The 20,607-nt window shown below is 37.8% G+C and overlaps 1 protein-coding gene across 1 annotated transcript; it reads left to right on the top strand.

The window, feature by feature from the left end:
• Positions 1–412: 412 nt before the first annotated feature.
• Positions 413–18,441, top strand: LOC104538192 (PTB domain-containing engulfment adapter protein 1-like; the record flags this gene model as incomplete). The annotated part of the gene is made up of 4 exons (XM_010181302.1): positions 413–637; positions 3,347–3,485; positions 10,064–10,158; positions 18,370–18,441. Coding segments are annotated over 4 exons (531 nt in total), but the record flags the coding sequence as incomplete, so codon positions are not given.
• Between the last annotated feature and the right edge of the window lie 2,166 nt (positions 18,442–20,607).

Below are 20,607 nucleotides of genomic sequence, written 5' to 3'. Positions count from 1 at the left end.
TTCTAATGTAAGAAGGTCTTAGTTGAATAATTAAATTTTCTTTAAATTTTGGTGGGATATAAATGGTAGGTGTTTCCTGGTATGGAGAAAGAAAGTTATGACCTGTGCTTTAACCACCAGAGTAACTCCTCTCAGATCTGCGCTTACCCGCTGATTTGTATGTGCAGATACGAGATGTTGCTGATACATTAGTTTGATTTAGACATTTGTCAGCGCATCTGCCACAGCCACTTTTGGAAAGATGCGTGTCTTCATTTTGTTTGGTGTAATTATCAAGGAGCAAGTTGTCTCAATTTTTTTTTTGAAGTATGAAATGTGTTTTTTGGTTGTTTTTGGGTTTTTCTTCTTCTTTCCCTGATGTTACCATGATTGGTTCCTCAGAATGTTTTCTCTTTCTGTGATTCCTTTTCAGCTGCTGCACATAAAGTGTGATAATGACGAACGTATGTTTCAAAGACCCTCTACTTTTTTCTGGTGTAACAGTGAGGATTCACCTCCTTGTTTAGATATCTCTTCCATTACGCTTACTCCTAGGAGTTCTCCTCGCTCTAGACTACCATCTGGATTGTTAATACCACCACCTTCAAAAAGTGGTCTTCCAAAGCCTACCAGTGAATACAGCTGCCCAAGACCTCGTGTAATCCTGCTGTGCAAAAGCTTTTCCCTTTTTTTTTCTTCCCCTACATTTTCTTTTGTGTATTAACTTGTTTTAAAAATGTGCATTTTGTACAGTGGTTAAAGGACAGGGCAGATGTATCTTAGATTCTTTAGGGTTACTCTTAAAATTTGCCATCTGTGGAGATTTATTCTTATTTCTACATAGCCTTTTCTCTCCCACCCCCAAAACATAAATTCTTATTTTCCCAACATGTTTAAATTAGTCCATTAATTAATTACCTCTGTGTTATCTGTCAGTCTTTTGTTAAAATTCTTTATATTAAGAATTAGTTATTCAAAACAAACAATTCTAAAAGTCCATCTTCAGTAGTCAGACTATTGAATTAACAGAAGAACAATTAGCCATTAAGTACCTTTCAGCATACTTGATAAAAACTGTGCAAAATGAAGGTTGAAAATTGATCTCAAATACAAAAATGGACATATTTTCTGCTTTTCCATAGCACATGCTTATAGTCTCAGCTTTTCTTCCACTTGCAAGTAACATTTGGCTGTAATTGGCAAATATCCTGGCTTTCTGCATGCATTCACTAAATAAAAGTGCTTCTTGTGCTCATATGTATTCGAAATATACATTTCTTAAAATAACTATATTATAGTTTTACTTAGACTAGCTGTATCAGTAGTATGAAAGTGGCCAGTAATTTCAACAGAATGGCATTTAGACAGGAAATGACAGTATAAAACTTGATTGTGCTTTTTCTTTCTTTTTGCATAGAAGACTCACTTATGACTAATCGAAAATACTGTTTGTCTAGCTTCTATGTACCCTTGAACACTCAGCAAATAAGGAGAATCTGCATTAGCATTTACTGTCTCCAAGACTTCCTAGGATTCTGAGTCAATGCTGATGGGAATTGTAGGTTAATATATGGCATATAACTATGCATTAAACCTGCTCTCACCTTCCTGAGGCAGACAAAACCTCTCTGCAAGAGAGTTTTGTTTGTACAAAGAATGGAATAGGAGATTCATTGTATGTGTACTTTGGGTCAAGCACATCCATTGCTCTGCTTTGATTGGGAGCAGATTACATCCAGCGATCTCCCTGACTTAAATTACACTGGTTCTCTGACTTTGCACAAAGGAGATTAATGCAGGGTCCATGAACGTAGCAATAAGAGCCTATTGTGTCTAAACAATATGCACTGAAATCTTTTTACAAGACACTATGTGTAAAAATCTTAAAAATTAGTTATTTTATACTGCTAATTCACCTCTGGTCTTGCCAGGGAATAACATGCCTAAGTTTTATTTTAAGCAGAACAACAAAAAAGCAGCATGTTAAATGTAGATAGATTTATTTATTTGTTTGTTTACTTATTTAATTTGCTTGGCACCTCAGTATACGTAGGTAGAAATATCCTAAGTTATTGGAGATATTGAACAGTTCTAGATATCTCCTAGTCCAAATTTAAAGTATGAATTCAAAACTCCAAGGAAATAGGAAACATAGGACTTCAGATTCTAGTTTTCTCTTTAAGCAGTATGTTCAGTGGAAGACCATGGATCAAATGTCCTTTCCTTCTCAGCAGCCACTGTAGCCTCCAGAGAGAAATAGAGAATAAGGTTTAGGTCCATGAAACTCTGATGTGCTGAACGTTACCTGCTTGCCAGGTTGCCGTATTCGTGAATTCTGAATCAAAGAATCTGTGTGACTAATTTTGCTTGTACTTAGAAATTTTCATGTGAATATTTTGGTCAGATTGAATCTTATTTAAAAGTTGCAGACTTTCTCTGTGCCTGGCTATATGGTCTTTCTAATACACCGAAAGTAGGCTTTTAGGCTTTTTGTATTGTCTGAGTAGTAACATTCACATGCAAATGAGTTTTGCATATGTATTTTGTCTTCGGCCTGTCAGTCTCAGTTTTAATCTATTTCATGATCTGTCTTTAGTGTTCAGTTTATTCTGACTTGACTGTGCCTCATTTGTGTCCTGGAGTAATGGGCTGATGGCAGAGGAGGAATTAATCATTAAAAACTAAATATGGCTATAGCACAATAGTAAGTGCTGGGTTGAGCACTTCTTTCTTTTCCAATATTTTTTTGAACCCTTCCGAATTCCTGGGCCTTAACTAATGAATTCTCTTCTATTCCACATTCAAGAATGAGAGTTTAATTTTGGATATTCAGTGCATTGTGCGTCTAGTGTGTTACTTACCAAAAAAAAATATCTAAAGTTTTGATCACAACAGGTTTTTTAGATTGTCAGATAAGTTATCATGTAAGGAAGAATTAGCGAACAAGAAATAATGGGCTTGTATCTTTTAATTTTAGGTACTTGTTCTGTGCACTCCAGACCATAGCCTATTGCTGTTGCAGTATTAGCTTAAGTGGGCCTTGTGAACATACCTGTGTTCATCTGTCTGCAGTAGAGAGCTGCCTGTCAGCAGCTTTTTCGGGTTTAACTGTGAGGTATTTCTGGCTGTACCAGATGAACTGAAAATGGAAAAATTACAATGCTGCTTATATATTGGAGAGTTTTAGCATGTTTCAGACTCCGAACTGCAAGTGCTGTTTGCTTGGTGTCAGGAGCTGTTTTTTGCATGCTGATGGTTACTTTAAAACTTTTTTGAAATTGTGGCTCTTATCCGCATGCTGAAGAATTCAGTATTGTGATCTTTTTATTGTGAATTATTGCCCTAATATTTATTGTCCTTATTGTAGGCAGGCAGTGTGACACCTAAATCACCCTCCACTGACATCTTTGATATGGTTCCCTTTTCTCCCATATCCCCTCAGTCATCAACACCTACTCGCAATGATACACAGCCTCCTCCAGTACCCAGTAGATCTACAGAGATCAGTAAGTTTTGTAACAACTGACCTAATTTTTGCTTACATTATATTTTTTAATAAAGCATCTTTAAAGTTTTATGTACATTGTGCATGAAAAGCCAAATACAGATTTTATAAATCACATTCAATACTGCCATTTCATTTCTATACCATCTTCCCAAAGTCATTGATGTTGCTGTCAAGTTACATTATAAACAAAGTTATTTACTTGCCAAAGCTATTATATCGTCAGTTTGAAGGAGTTTGGTTGGGGATTTTAACTTGGCTTTTCTTTTACAGTATCTTTTTTGTACTTGCTTCAAGAAATACTTTTACTTCCTGCTAGTTCTTCCTTTGTCAAGCCACAGTTGTAGCATCTAAAGCCTACATTTCAGGGGAAGACAGCGAGTGGAGTAAGTATGGTGAAGATGATGCAGAAGTGAGAGCTGAAGAAGTCCCTTCAGAAGCAGACTGTCTTGGAATGCTATTTTTAATACTGCTTTTTATACCATCTACAGATTTGTTTTTCATTTCTAGTTGGTGAACCTCTGCAGATCTGTGAACCACTGCTAAAAGATCTTCAAAAGATTAGCAATAGCAATTTTATTTTCCAAAGGCTTGAAAGCAGCTAGGGTAAGGTTCTTGGCTTCACTGGAAATCTTTTAGGAGGCCCCAAAGTATTTTTAGAAGCTTTGGGAATCCCTTGGGGGAGAGCAGAGCATATACAAGCGGTGTTAGAGGTTGTAGAAATAATCGGTCTGTGTGTAGTAGCTTCTGTTTCTGATGCCTATTTTACTATGGATAAGGGACATTAATGTTACTGCCTGCCACCATATAAAGCCACATTTGAAGAGTTTCTGCCTGGAGAACGCTGCTAGTACAAAGAGTTTTCAGGTATGAATGAGAGCTGTGCACAACTGAGAACATGCATTGTAAAACTCGAGTAAATGAATGTCTTCCCCAGTACCATATCATTACCATATCCTTTGCAACCTTGGGTTCCATTGCTCAGAATGACTGTCATCCTCTAAGGAGAAAGTAGATGTTGAGTCTATTGATTCAATGAAAAAATCTGTTCTATTTAAGAGAAGATTTTAAATTAATTTTGATCAATTTCTATGGATTTCTCAAAGGGTATATAAAGAGAATTTAAAACTATTCTATTAAGAATGGTTAATATTAACTATTCTTAAATATCTTAAAAGATTACGATTTTCTAATAGAATTTTAGAATACAACTGTTCTATTAAGAGAGTTTTTATGGCTTTGTAAATAACAACAAAAAATAGTTAAAAGACACCCACTCCATGAACTCCTTTTGCATTTTCTAATTTGTTCCTCTGAAACTGCAAGCAATGCCATAAAATCAATCTCAGTGTGCATATCCAGTTTCAAAAATAATAACTTGAATTGAACTACAGGAGGAGGTTTCTTTTTAGCGACTTTCCTGCCTTGGTGCCATTGAAATTGTGGCTAGAAGTCTTGTGGGATTCAGTGCTCAATGCTGAGTGGTCTTGAGAATTCCAGCTATGTAGGTTTTTTAATACAGAAAATACTCTAAATAAGTTGCTTATTCTTTATTATATGTACTGTTTAAAATCACTGTTTGTCCTGCACTTCATTCATTTGCATTAAATTGATTATATAGTTCAGAGACATGGCAGCTGGTGTCTGTTGATTCTCTGTGCTCAACAGGATGCCATGCTTTAGAGAGAGATTACAGAAGTACATCAGTCTTTCTACTTCTGATCCCTGCTCTTTCAGTCTACATCCTGGTACTTTATGTGTTAAATATTATTGCTTTCATCAGCTATTAACACACTTTGGCATATTTCAAAAATGTGATTTGAAACAGAGGAGGAATACTTCTAAAATCAGACAAGGACTTACTGTCTCAGATGAGAAGGTTCAGATCCCATAAGAACCTCATTCAAGCTGTGTAATGTTACATTACTATAATGTACAATAATACCTTGTTTTATATGGTGTTATTGCTGCCAGCTGGCATTTCGTTCTCCAATACAAGTCAGATCGGTGACAACCAAGAGGAGCTGAAGTTTGGAGCCTCCCATTTTCTGAGGCCATCTTTTCATGTTCTGATCTCTACTTTCTTTGTCACTGCACTTGAGCAGTTCTTTTTTCCATCGCTTTTGATTAAATTACAGGGTGATTTTGTTGGATTTTATGATTTTTATAACTTCTGTATTTATCATGTTCAGTGATAAACAAGGAGAAAGACAAGGATGCGCCTTCTCTCTGCTAGTGTCAACCTCAGTTGCTGTTTGTCTAAGTGAGGTTCAGCTGCCTGTTACCTAGGTATGGCTCTTGTGCTGCTCAAGCAAAATGTGCTGCTAAATGCCAGAGTTCCTCTTATTCATCACCTGGCCAGTTTGACAAATCACTGAAGAGTAACACTGCACTAGAAAGACAGGTCCCATTTGCAGGAGCCGGTAACAATAGCAAGCACTTTGGGTTCCTCCAAGACCAAGAGCTTCATAGGTCATAATTGGCACCAGGATGACAGGTCAGCTTTTCATAAGGAGAAATGCCTGGAGGTAGAAGTTTGCTTGCCAGCTCTCCTTTCAGGAGGTTATAAATGGCATATTTTGCTTTGACTCTCTCAGTACATAATTCGAGAAGTGCAGTATTCTAATACTGGAAGAGTGCAACACTGACCTTTTTCTTGGAAAGGCGGTTATTTCCAAAGCATTTACGTTTTAAAAAAGGGAGAAGATTCTTGAAATTTTGAGTTCTTGTTCAGCATTATACCAATACGGCTTTTCAGTAAATGTCTGTGCACTAATAGCTATGTAAGTGATGGCAAATGATTGGTTTTACCTATTTTAAAGGAGAAATTTACATAATTTTTGGATGGAAAGTTGCAGATTGGACAAATATATGCTGTCTTTTTAGGTATTAATTACAAAAAAAGTCATTCTTTGAAAACCAAAAGCACTTTCCAGAATTGTTTCTATAAAGTAAGGAGTTGCAAGATTTCTTGTGAGTGATCTTAAAGGAAGGAATAAATTTATTAATTTTAATCAATTAAAAGAGAAATTAATTTGTGAGTTTCTTGTTGGTGCGGCATTGTTGTGGTATCTCAGAAAAGAACGGGAGAGGAGCATTCTCTCGAATTGTTCAACGTTTCTTTTGCTCAAATGCATCTTGAACAATCCATGGTCACAACTAGCAGGTGTAGAAATCTGCTCCAAGATGCTGTTTTTCCAGTGATATTTAAGAGTCTGTTGTTAGAAATAATGGTGGAACCATTTTGTCTTGTAATTATTCTAAAAGAAAAAAATACAGCGTAACCAGCAGCTAAGGGAAAAGCTTCCTTGACTTCACTGTCTCGGCTTATTCCAAATATTTTCTTGGGTGCTTGTCTTCAGTGCAGTTAATTTTTATTTGTCATCACAGCTGCTCCAGGACATCTGGGGAATGCGAAATGCAGCAGAAAAGCCAAATATTTATACTTTTGTTTGGTAATTGCTGGCTTTGAGTTGATTACAGTGTGCAGGTCGCTAGTCTCCAGTATTGTGTGTTTCTTGTCCTGAATGTCAGAGAGGTCACAGAAACAAGAATTTATTATCTGTTCATGTCTTTCTGTGGGTTGAGTTGCAGATGTAAAACGTGAGCATTTCATGGTTTTGTATTTCCCAAGGTGAGAACTTATTTCCACCTAGCAAGGAATGGGAAAGGTAGAGGAAATTATATTGCTGTTTGCAGGGATCGTTTTCAAAGGCTTACAGTAGCTGTGTATTGGAGAAAGAAATGCCTGTCTATGTTACAACTGTTCTGGGGAGTGTGCCAGGCAAGGTATTCTTGTTATAGTCAATCTTCATGCAAATTCTCTAACCTGAAATAAAAAAACACTTAATCCCATCTCTCCTAAAAGGGAGTCCTCTCGTGAACAGTGCAGTGAACACTAGTAAATAAGCTTATGGAGATCCCGTGTGATAGGGCAGCTCTGCAGTGACTAAATTTTAGCATTCATCCAGGCTCCACATGTTCTTCAGCTTCTGTTCAAAAAAGAAATACTGGTAATGCTATTGAAAATATTGCTGGGAGCTTTATCCTTCCAGGATTCTTAGCAGTGCAATCTCTCATTTAACACACAAATTTTAAATGCAGAAAAGCAATTGTACTGTGGACTTTTTCAGCTGTTACACTGAAATGGTTAGCAAGTTGTAATAGAGATAGTTACTAAAATAATAATTTTTCATAGAAACTCAGCTAGGAAATATTTCTCTATTTTGAGTTTCATTCTACAGGGTTTATTAGGCTCTGTCACTTAGAATTCTAAGTTACACTCTGGCTAATTTTAAAGTCGGCCTTGAATAACAATATAAATGAAGTAGTCCTTCCTCTAAAGGCAGATGCCGTTAAAGGCGCTAAAGCTTCTGCCATTCTCCTGCTAATGAGCTCAGAAGTGCTGTCATTAAAGAAGCCAAATAATAAGGCATGAATGAGAAAATACCCATAATAGTGCGCAAAATACTTATTTTCAAAAATAATTGTAAGTCATATTCCAGTACTTAGAAATGCCAGACATGGACTCTACCCTTTTTTTCCTAAATATGTTCCTTGAATGTTTGCTAAGGCTTGGTGTTGAAACTCTGCTTTAAGCTGTTTGTCCTCAGAAAACTGGCAGCTCCTTGTAGGGGTAAAAAGAACCTGTGGAGAAGGGAAAAAAAAGTACCTACATAAAGAACAACTGGATTTATGAGTCACAAAGTGTAAAACATAATTACTTTTTGCCCAGTAGAGGTTAGATTGAAAGTCAAAGCTGCTACACATCTGAAGGTTTCTTGTTAGGAGCATAGGAGCATGTAAGGACACTGGTTATACTGGAGCAGACCCATTTTGGCTGTGAAAGTGGCAGGGACAAGGTAGATCCTAATTTTTACATTAGATCATCCTAATTAAAGTCTCTTTTGCATGCAGGCGGTGTGCCTCTGCCGAGAAAGGGTAGATTTATTTTTTTGGCTTAAGTGAACGTTTGGAATAAGGCTGTCCAGTCTGGGCCATCTCCTGGTCCTATGTGATCGTTTGTAACTGTTTACATATTTAAAAAACTGTGGCTAATTAATCAAGTTCCTGCTTGTTTCTGTATTTTATTATAGAAATGAACGCTGGTAGCTGCTCATTATTTAAAGTGCTTGTTGTGCAGCCTGTTAACAGCTAAAGGATTAGGTCAGAACCCACGGAGACTGGCAAGCACACTAAAGTGTTGAAGAGCCTGGACAAGTACAAGTCTAAAACTCTGACTCCAAGGAGGCCAAAATAAAGACATTTATTTAGCTGTATAAACGAGCTTCAGCACTAATAAGATGACTGGCAACTGCAACATGGATTTTGTGCCAAGTAGTCAGTTGTCAGCTTCCGTATCATGGATTTTAAGGGTAAAATTTTGTGCTTAACCAGAAGACTGTCTAGCTGCTAATGGACCCTTCCACTCTCATGCTCTTGAGCTAATGTTGTTTTAAGATAAGTAGTGTGCTTACCAGGTTTCTTGCTGTGTTTCTTGCAACCATGAAAGTTAGGACATAGGACTGTATTAATTTCGGTTCTGTGAATTTTTGCAATGAATGTGGCTGGGTTGGGTTATCAAAATTATTTTCTTACTGGTTTAGTTCAACCCAATATGCAATAGAAAAAGTCTGTATAGATGGCACCATTACATGTAGAGAGAAAAAAACATTACTGAGAAGAAAAGCAACAGTAACAACAACAACAAAAAGCCCAATCCAAAGTATTTGGGCTGTTAGATGTGAAGGGCTAGCATTACACTGGTCTAGCAAGAAAAAAACAAATGTATTAGATGTGCTGCTTCTTCACTAGACAAAAAAGAAACAAATTAAAAAAATACCCTGAGCACTAGAAATCATACTGTTGTTAAGAAAAAGTGAGAAACTGTGTGGTGTTGGCAGAGATATTTTTAGTCCTTCTATTTTTGGGTCCAGGGACCTGTCATGGTCCTATGCTTTTTTTGTTCTGTGTTTCTTAACTTGATTTTATTCAAGATTTTAAAACTCTGACAATTTGTTTTAGTCACTGTCAGCTGGGCACTGGGGAACTGTATGAAATGTAGACCTTGCCTTTCATGAGTAAGGTTAGTTGTTTAAAGATGTCCTTAGCTAGGTGGTAAGCGGCAGACAGGGGACATGAAGGCTAGGTTGTTTGCAAGAATATGTTTCTGACATGATGTTAAAATGAAATTTGACAACTGCTGTCCAGTTGTTTCCTCCTCGTTTTTGAAACTCCCTATACCCACTGACTCCAGAGTGCACTTCAGCAGTAGAGGCCCTGTTCAGGTTGAAACTTCTCATCAGATCGATAAAATTCCTTTCTAAGGCATAACCTTTAATGAGAGCTAAGTAGCGGCTTCAACAGAAGTTGATGGTGTTTTCGGAAAAATAGTTTTGTAAAAGAGTTTTAAACTTTGGAAAGCTAACCAAGACCTGGATTTCAAATTTGGATGTTAATCAGTTGTATATCTGGAGGTGCTACATTCAACTCGTAAGGAGATGTGAGATGATTTCTTCAAAGAGCTATTGTTGTAGCCCATACATTTTCTCTCAGTGATTCACTTTTCTGTTGTTCCAGAGAGAGACCTTTTTGGAGCAGAACCTTTTGACCCTTTTAGCTGTGGAGCAGGAGATTTCCCTCCAGACATTCAGTCCAAACTAGATGAGATGCAGGTAACTATTGGGTTATCAATTATGCAGTTTTCAATGCTGCATGAATGTTCTCAAAATACATATCTACAGTATTCTGAAAATGTATTCCAGACTGCACATACAAATACATAGAAAAAAAACCCCACCTATTTCTGACTATTGCTTTTGTAAGTATATCTCGTGCTCTTTGAGTTGGAGTTTGAATTTGTCTGCATGAAGATCCTTACAGATGTTAACCCGTGGTACAAATACAGACACCTGCACTGATTTGGGGTCTATAAGCGATGTAATCAAAGTGGGTACTGCCACTCTAGCCTGGGAAGGGTCTGAGCGAGCTAAATGGGAAAGTGGAGATGAAAGCCCTGCCCATACACTGCTGCTGTTACTCTTCGGTTCCAGAAATCTCTACCACCCTGCTATACCCTGATCTTTCCTTTGGGGGCTTTAGTCTGGTTTTCCCTAGCATTGCCACAGGCAAAGTACGTGCTTAAGGGGCCATGGCAGTTTTCTACTGCTTTTGAAAATAGCTGTGGCACTCTGGGACAATTAAACTGTTGAGAATTGATTCAAGAATTCTGAACTGGTGTGTTTTTATCAGAAAATGATCGTTGATTCTGAAACGCTCGACAGTATCTGGTCAGTTACTGACCCAATTTTGAAGCAGTTCTAGGAGAAAGCCTTTTTGGAATAAATCACTGTCTTCACTCAGACTTTCCAGACTAGTTCCTTGCCAGCTTGGTTATCTGCTTGTTTTATTTCAGCAGCCTGTCAGCAAAATAGAAGGCTGAAAATACTGGGAACTTGAATTTCTAGGATCCTGGCTCTTCAGCACAAAGTGTTCCCAGTGCTTCCAGCCCTCTTGTTTCTCAGGAGCCCACACAGTCCAAGAGAGCTAGCTCTTGGGCTCCTTCGGTTCTGCCTAGAGAGGAGCAGAAACAGTTCAAAATGGCTGAAATAACATTTAAATACTGTTTAATTTACCTAAGTAAAGTTATGAATTGCCGTTTATTGTGAAATTTCATTTTCCACATCAGTATAGTATGGTGCCACTGGCAAACTCCGCTCACTGTGAAGTCAGAAAGTTAGGTTCTTGCTCTCTTGTGCTCTGGCTATTTCATATAGCAGCTAAGAGCCAAAACTGGCTTCTTTGCAGTTCTGGTAAAAGTGCCTCTGTTTTGTGAATGCTGTAATGTTATGATCAAGCCCTTCAGCACAAAACACCAAATCTTGTATCACCTCACATTGATCCATATCGGTGTTTCCACTGTGTATAGCCCATTTTAGGAAAAAGGTATGCTGTAGTATCTGTGGGTACTAGGAATAATCCTGTGACTGTACCTAAATGTCACACACACAGAGCTTTTATTACAGCTAATCTTTTGGTAAAATTTTATATTGTTAGCATATAAGGCTGCAAAGTTTTGTCAACTCATAAAGCTTCGGTGAATGGAACAGTAGAAATCTTTATCAAATACTTTTTAAGTCATTAAATGAAAAACTCATATAATTGTGTGTACTCACTTGACCTAAAAAGCAGACAACCAACCAATAGCAAAACCCCCAAACCTTAGGGCATTTCTCTGTCCTATTGCAAAGAATATTGCACTGGTCAGGTGTCCCTCCCGGCACGTATGTATTTTCTTTTTTTCCAGCGTTTAAGTCTGTTCTATAAACTAGTCTCACCATTAGAGATTCTAGCATACCAGTCTTGGCATACTCTGACACTTCTACTGAAAATTTATTTGTGGATCTTTATGGAGGCACAAAACTTATTCATGTATAATCCAATTGAGAACAAGTGCAAAGCTGTCAGGCTGTGAAAAAACATATTATTTTGGCTAAAGCAAAAGCTATGTGCAGTTATTTCACTATGTGCGATTGGTGCAAAATACAGGTTAAACATGTTTCTCCTAATATCTCTTTTTCTCTTGTGCTTTCCTGGGTGCCTAGCGTCAGCGATGGTTGGTATATCATATTTTAATAATGGTATTTAAAGCATTTACAATTGAAGTGTGCATGTGTTTAGTGTTTTTATTGTTATGCATGTGTGTGTACATATATATAAAAATACATCAAAACTTTTAAGATTTGTGTTTTATATAGACAACTCTGTAAGTCAAGGCCATTTTAATTTTTAGGGGCCTGCAATTTTAAGGTAGGGACAGCTGATTTTAGTTTTCTTCTGTCTTTTCTGTTTGTCTTATCAGCGGCTATAATACTAAGCCTTCATTTTCATTACTGTTTGTTTTCCATGTGTACTAGCAAAATCTCCAGTTTTAATCATCACCACATTCTCAATGGTTTAAGCAAAGCCTTTGATACACAGATTCTTGTACTAGTACAATCACATTTGTTGAATGCATTTTTTATTAGAAATAATTACTTAAAAACTTGCAATAAGCAAAAGATAGCTGTGGTAGAAGTCAGCAGTTGTTAGATACACAGCCTGTAAGAGGGAAGGTGCTGGTTGATGAGAAGCTCAGCATGAGCCGGCAATGTGCATCTGCAGCCCAGAGGCCAACCAAATCCTGGGCTGCATCACAAGAAGTGTGGGCAGCAGGGCCAGGGAGGTGATTCTGCCCCTCTGCTCTGCTCTGGTCAGACCTCACCTGGAGCACTGCATCCAGCTTTGGAGTCACCAGCGCAAAAGGGACATCGAACTGCTGGAGTGGGTCCAGAGGAGGACTACAAAGATGATCAGAGGGCTGGAGCACCTCCCCTGTAAAGCCAGGCTGAGAGAGTTGGGGTTGTTCAGCCTGGAGAAGAGAAGGCTTCAGGGAGACCTTATAGCAACCTTCCAATACCTGAAGGGGCCTACAGGAAAGCTGGGGAGGGACCCTTTACATGAGCATGTAGTGATGGGACAAGGGGTTATGGCTTTAAACTGGAAAAGAATAGATTTGGATTAGATGATCTTTAAGGTCACTTCCAACCCAAACCATTCTGTGATTCTTTGAAGGTGAAGCAGACCTGCAAAAGGTAAAACCATGTAACAGAACATGTGATGTGCGCTGGGAAATCTAACATTAAGACACAGGAAAAGAAAATGTAGGCTTCTTTCCTTGTCTGGAATACAAAGTGAAGGGATCTGTTGTCTTCACATTATGAAACTACAGCCTGAGTTTCAGTAAATACGTATCCCATTAAATATACAAAAGTTTACGAACACATCTAATAGTTCAAAATACAAGCTTTTATTCTGAGCAGACATTAAATGCGGTTTATCCTACACCCAGATTGGCAGGGTGACTGCCTTTATGCCAGGCAGTGACAGCCTGGTTGGAGCAGCTCTGTCCAGGCTCTTGTATCTCATTTGTCGTGTAGAGCTATGTTAGATGCCTCAACAAACATACGCAGTCTGCAGAAAAGCTGTCTCCGCATCTGTGTGGAAGGTGATGTGCAAGCGATGTGGGAGTGGAGGGCACAGCACAGCAGAAGAGGCATTGGAGAATAAACTCTGAAGTAGGGGGTGCTTTTACTTTGCATCTGAGATTATGAAGTTAATGAGATCAGATGAAGTTCTCTGACCTCTGGGGGATTATGTTTAATCTTTAGTGAGGATCCAGATTTCACACTTCAGCTTTTTCTGTTCCATTTCTCAGTCCAATCTCTGTTGATCTTTTTGGAGAGCTCAGAACTCAAACATGTGCTGAGATGTGAGTTTTACAGCTCAGGCCTCTCTCTGATGACAATCCAACCTCCTGTTTTGCTCCACTCTTATGCTGAAACATATTTTCATCCTCTCTGTTTTCACCGTATCCAGACATTAATAAAATGAATCTGTCTATTTTTCCCAGAAATCTTGCAGTGAGGGGAAGTTTCCTTGGGTCATGAATCATACCAGTAACAGCTGCTATAATTTATTAAAATCTCAAGGTAGTTAATATCATAAAGCCTCCAGGAGCTATAAGCCATTCTCCCTGCATGACCTGAAGCAGACTGTAGGCTTGTCATCTTTCCATCTGAAATAAATTATGCTCAGCCCTCTACATTATCATCTCAGAGACATGTAAATTTATCATTAGTTCATTGTGTTTGTGCTGACTTAGGGTCATTGAGTGAAGTCCTTGTGACTTAAGGGTCATAATGGTTGGCTTCGGCAGATTTCTCTTCAATGCAAAGGAAGTTCCTTGTGTTTTACTGTTTACTGTTTTTTACTGGAATACCTCACATCATATTATCATAGACACAAAAAAGTGTGAGTTTTGGAAGAGAGGTTGGTTTTGAGTTACTTTTTCTAGTGAAAACAAGCTTTGCTGTTGTCTTTAAGAGACCCATCATATCCTTTAGTACACCACCGTCATTCTCCTGGGTAACTGAGATGTTCGGTACTTGTTGTAAATCACATTGGAAGTAAAAAGTTACTTGACACTGTCATCGTGGAGATATGAACACAGGAGCAAGGCACAATACAGATGTGTACTTCATAGCCCTTCCCCTTCCCACTCCTGTCCAGTACCAGGGGATGGCCTTTTTCTGCATTCCTTGAAAATCAGCAAACTTGAGAGATCTTCCTGACCACATGAGGTGTTGCTGTTTCCTGAGCCTTTAAAGTACAGAAAGCCGTGGCACACATGCTTTTTAATGAGCAGGCAGTATGTTATGCTAAGAACACATTATTACAAGCTGAAATGTCTGAATTTCACAAGGCAAAATATTTAAAATGCTATGTATTAAAATTAAGGATGCATTTTTTAATATATATATATATAGTACATAATGTGTACTAAGTGCTGACTATATATGTCATTTTTAAAGGAAAAAATATTCTGCCTAACACATTAATCAAGTTTATTAAGGAAAAAAAAAGATAAAAACAAATCATAATTTATAATCTACTCAGTCATTCCAACTGACTTCATTATTATTGCAGCTGCGAATGCTGGGTTTTGGAGTGGAGAGTCAGAAGTAGGCATATGCTTCATGATGGATACTATAATAATCATAGAGCAGCTTCCAGTAGGAGCCGTAAGACCTGAGAGATGTATGCATCGATACAGAAATGCATATGTATATGTGTATATAAATGGTGTTCATCGCTGCGATACCTATGGCATAGAATACTTATTTTATTATTTGCACTAATCACAATTCAACTGGGTCTGCGCATAAAGGAGATTCTTTTCTTAAAGCCTTCACTTCCTGTGGCTTGCTTGACCACAGCTGATTGGATTTTTTTTTTTTTAAATTATCGTATATTTGCCAATGTATATTTTTGGAGTTTCCAAAAATTTTTGAAGAATTTGGAGTTATTTTGCAAAACCTGAGGGATTAGTAATGGAGATGGCTTTGGCAGAGCTGAAGTCTGTGCTTTCCCAATCTTTAAGAATTTGATTGCAATCACCTTGCCAGAGAGTCTGTTGGACAAGGTTGTTGTGGGGTTTTTTCCCCTTTTGAGGATTGCATTTAATTTAACAGGGATATTGATTGAGACAATACAACTTTCTTTGGTCTATAGTCCTACGCACTTCTTGTCCTCCACTTAAATATTAAAGAAAAAAAATAATCTGGATTTTACATTCTTTTAAAACCTGAAAAATGCCCAGATGGGTATCTAGATTGCCTTGGTTTCCTCTTTATGCTGTTGGGCTTTTTTGACTCTATGGTTGGCATGGAAGTTTGAGCCTACATTTAACTAGTAATTGACCCTTGATGATAGTGGGGCTTATGTGATTTAACAGGTGAACATTGAAATAGAATCACAGAATCGTTAAGGTTGGAAAATACCTCTAAGACCATCAAGTCCAACCGTCAATTGAACACCACTGTGCCACATCTACATGTTTTTAACACCTCCAGGGTTGGTGACTCCACCACTTCCCTGGGTAGCCTGTTCCAATGCTTCATGCCACATTCCTGTTACAGACAGCTCTGTTTATGAGCTGTTTTAAAATATGCATGTGTTAACTCTGCACTTCCTGGCACTACAGTAGTAGGTTTTACTTCCTTATAAATTCTGCCTGTAATAGAAGCTGGGTTCTCAGGTATGCAGGTAACAGCACCTGGCAATGACATTACTGTTTTCTTTTAGAACAGACAGTAGTTCATTATGGCAATAAAGTTAAAAGGCTTTTCAAATAATTATGATACATACAATGCAGCAGTCTCTTAATGGATTAACATTGGTCACATTGCAAGTATTTGAAAATCTGATTATTTAAATGCAAAATATTACAGCTTAAAAAAGGAGGAAGACTAAACAGAGGGGAAAGCTGTCTAGAGCAAAGTTGCAGTTTCTTTAAGAAAGTCAAAATAGTTCAAAGTAAAGTCATAGCAAACACAAGCTAAGTGATAGGTGACAAAATATCAGTTTGTATGGAATAAAACAAAAGTTTAAAAAACCCACACGATCAACATCAGAGCAGTGAGATGTGTGTGCTTCCAAATGCATCATCTGATTTGCTCTTAGCTAGCCAGAACAAGAGCATTGGAAGTGCAGCTACCAATAAACAGTGCTTAAATGTATAGAAGAAAGATAAGGGCATGCATGGCATGAATGGGATGCGTGTTTGGTGAAAGGGCTTTCCAGATTGCTAGGAATGAATGCTCTTCCTGTTCGGCCTTTGGAGAGGAAGGAAAAAACAACAAAAAACCCCAACCAGCAAACAAAAAAACCCCAAGGTCAAATAGGCCAGTGAGCTTTAGCAGCACCGCGTCACCCAGGGAAGGCAAACTGGGTAGTGCAGTCGGAGAAGGTTTACACCACAGGACTGCTTCTGGCTCATTATCCCTTCATGTGGATCTGCCTTTAGGAAAATTCGAATTTTGCTTGGGAAATCTCAGATCATTTAGTAGCTATCGCCAGGAAGCTTATTCTGTTTCTCTGCATTACTCTTCTGATCAGTAACTGGTGGGGTTATTAAATATTCACTTGCTTTTAAAATTCTAGCTAGGTAGGTGAATTCTCTAGGTTTACATTTATTTGAAAATAAGCTGGTTTGACTTGGGATTTGTCTTTTAACATTACAAGGTGTGCTCTTGAGGTACTGCTGTGCATTATGAGAAAAGGCTTGATTTTATGTCTAATCCCAATACAGATTGCTTTACAAAAAGATTTGTTTCGTTTGCAAGATGTTTGCTTCATGAGTGCACATACTCTTGAGTTCATGGCATGCAGTCAGCATTCTCTAAGAGAACTGAAAACTGTGCCAGGTGCCACTGCAGTTACCATTCTCACGGCATTTCTGTTCTGAGCCCTTGTTTGTAGGCACTTTTACCTTTACGGTACTTTCATCTGACAGACTGAAACATTTTTGACTCAAATGTGACTTTTCTTTTGAGGATCAAGTCACAATTATTCAGTTTCTTTTAAAGTAAAAAGATAAATGAAAACAAGAACACTTTCCCGGTGTTAGAAGTGCTGTTATTATTTAAGAACTGCTGCAAGCTAACTACATTTTGTAAACCACATGCAGGTATTGGTAGAATGAATTTCTTCTCAGTAGAGGGGATGGTAGCATCTAGCTTATACCCCTTGTTGTGTTTCTGCTGATCAAAGTAATGTGAGTAAAGTCTGAACCTGTAAAGAAGTTTTTTTGCACTTTCTAAAGACCATTGTATTTTATTTCACTGAGTTTCTTGCCTTTGAAATACAGTTTGTTCATTTGCAGTAGAACAAGTATGATTTTATTGGCATTTTTAGTGAAGCTCGGAGGGCAGTGGGCAGTGTAAAGCATACACTTGGCAATTTGAGTGCACAGGGAGCATTTCAGAACCAACCTCTGAGATGCGGTTGTGTGCTGCATGTTTTGTTGGACTGCTTCTAAGGGATCAGGGATTACTGGATGTAGGAGGCACCTGGTATTAGTCACAATGTCTGTGACTTATCTGGATCTTTAAAGTCTAACTATAAGAGTCTCTTTGCTCATATCGCTGTAGTCTTTCCTGCTTATAAATCACGTTGAATTTTCCTCAGGAACAACAGGGCGCAAGTCCAGCTTGTTTTTCTGTCAACCTATATGTATGAGTAATCAATATGTTTATTCTGTGGTATCTTCTTCATTTTACATATATGCTGTATTTCTTTTGTTGTACAAGATACACCCTTTTATAAATTAACCACTAAGTCCTCTTAAAAATTGCCTGACCGAATAATGTAAATGTCTGTGAATTAACTCTGAAACATGCTTCTGATTTACCTCCTTAAAGATAAACTCAGATATTTTTAGAAAGAAAGCTTAATCCTCCAGAAATCACTTTCCTTTTTATTAACTATGTCTCGTTTCGTTGCAGGAGGGGTTCAAAATGGGATTAACTCTTGAAGGCACAGTATTTTGTCTTGACCCCCTAGACAGCAGGTGCTGATGCCAAGAAACTAAATGTGACATTCCTCCACAGTGGATTGTTTGGGTATTTTTAATTCTGAACACATATTCACAGATATTATCCGTGTGCCAAAAATGGTTTTTTACACATGTAAACTCTCACGAGGTTTGCTTCTGTAAAAATCAAAATTAGGTCCAGTCTTGTCCTGTACAAATGTAAAAAGTTGTATTTGTTTATGAAAGATGAATTAAATGTCGCTGTTGTGTTTTTTTCTCTCATATTATGGCCCAAGTTTACTATGCTTTGTGGCTATTAGCCTCGAGAAGTTCTTCAGAAAGCTCACACATACCTCTCTCCCTGTTTGCAGACACACAAGCATGATTTTTACATAATACCTGGCAGCATTTTGAAATTGTTTTAAAGCCATTTAATATCAAAGCATTAAAATTATTAATATCTAGTACAAAAATTTCAAATTGAAGTGAAAAAGCAGAAAATACTGACCATTTATATATGCTTAAAAGGTAAATCTTGATGCCATGTAATTGATTTCCATTACTCTGTGTGGTTACTGTGCTGTATATATGTTGTTATTAGTGTATAAAATCCAGAAGATCTTTAGGTCCTTAATTCATGTTTGCTCATATGCTAATTAGAGTTTAGTGAGCATAGAAGAACTGCTAAATTGCAGAATGGACAGAGCAACTGCCCTTTGGTTTGATATTTTATAATAACGTATATAATTTGGAATTCATTACATGATCACCATAACTTAAAAAGAAGGTTATGGTCTTGCGTTTCCTTAGGAATTTCTGTAATTCTGTTATAAGCAGGCACTCTGCGTTTACTGGGCTCAATTCTGTAAGCACCTTTCAACACCTGAATGTTTACAGTCCCACTCTGTTGAGTATTTTGCAAGTGAGTTTAACACTGACCTGTCTATGCATAATCTTCATTAATCCTTAACATAAGCAATAAATAACTCCTTAAACTTATCTCAGCAATGTATTATCATTAGTGTTTTGATGCCCAACTCCATAGTATTTCAGTTCAAAAACTTTAAAATCTGTCGTATTTTCCCCTTAAAACATACAGATGTGGAAAAAAAGATCAGATTTTTTAAAAAATATTTCCTTTATTTTTTCTTCAGAGTTTTTTTGTGATACTTCCTGTTTTGTCCTTAGCAGTTACAGTTTACACCAAAAATGCATTTTGCAAATTCCTCATCACATGTTTATGGAATCACAGAATCATAGAATGGTTTGGGTTGGAAGGGACCTTAAAGCTCCTCCAGTCCAACCCCTGCCATGGGCAGGGACACCTCCACCAGACCAGGTTGCCCAAAGCCCCGTCCAACTCGGCCTTGAACACTGCCAGGGAGGGGGCATCCACAGCTTCCCTGGGCAACCTGTGCCAGTGTCTCACCACCCTCACAGTAAAGAATTTCTTCCTAATATCTACTTTAAATTTACCCTCTTCCAGTTTAAAACCATTCCCCTTTTTTCAATCACTACCTGCCCTTGTAAAAAGTCCCTCCCCAGCTTTCCTGTAGGACCCCTTCAGGAACTGGAAGGCCACAATAAGGTCCCCTTGACAGCTTCTCTTCTCCAGGCTGAACAGCCCCACCTCTCTCAGCTGGTCCCCACAGGGGATGTTTTCCAGCCCTCTGATAATTTTTGTGGCCTCCTCTGGACCTGCTCCAGCAGCTCCATGTCCTTTTTGTGTTGGGGGCCCCAGAACTGGATACATCTTTATGTACAGATAAGTACAAGATACAGCTTGTTCAACAAAGTTCTTCTGCATATACCTTTGAAGTCCACTGCAATGAGTGGGATTATTCCTTTGCCGAGTTTGACATGTGCTCAGGTGCCTTGCTGAATAGGGGCCTTAATGTCCTACATTACATGAGTCTTCCTCTCTCTTTGTTCAACATCCATATAGAGTACTATATACAGATATAGATATATAAAAATATCTGAATTCACTAACAAATAGAATAGTGTATGTTTCATAAAGAAAAGTCTTTATAATTTTGTTTGTCATGTAGTATTTTGGAATTTGTATAATGAGTATGAGTAGTAGCCATAGCAATGGCCTTTTGTAACAAATAGATTTTGTATTTTTATTGTACTTTAAAGAGCTTTACATAATAAGTATGTATTTAGTGGTCATTTATTATCAATGGTAACACTAAGATAATATTTG

Source organism: Mesitornis unicolor, unplaced genomic scaffold, assembly GCF_000695765.1.
Source record: "Mesitornis unicolor isolate BGI_N332 unplaced genomic scaffold, ASM69576v1 scaffold4373, whole genome shotgun sequence".
In the NCBI taxonomy this organism is placed as follows: domain Eukaryota; kingdom Metazoa; phylum Chordata; class Aves; order Mesitornithiformes; family Mesitornithidae; genus Mesitornis; species Mesitornis unicolor.
Note: the sequence above shows the minus strand (reverse complement) of the source record. Positions and strands in the feature narration are given on the sequence as shown.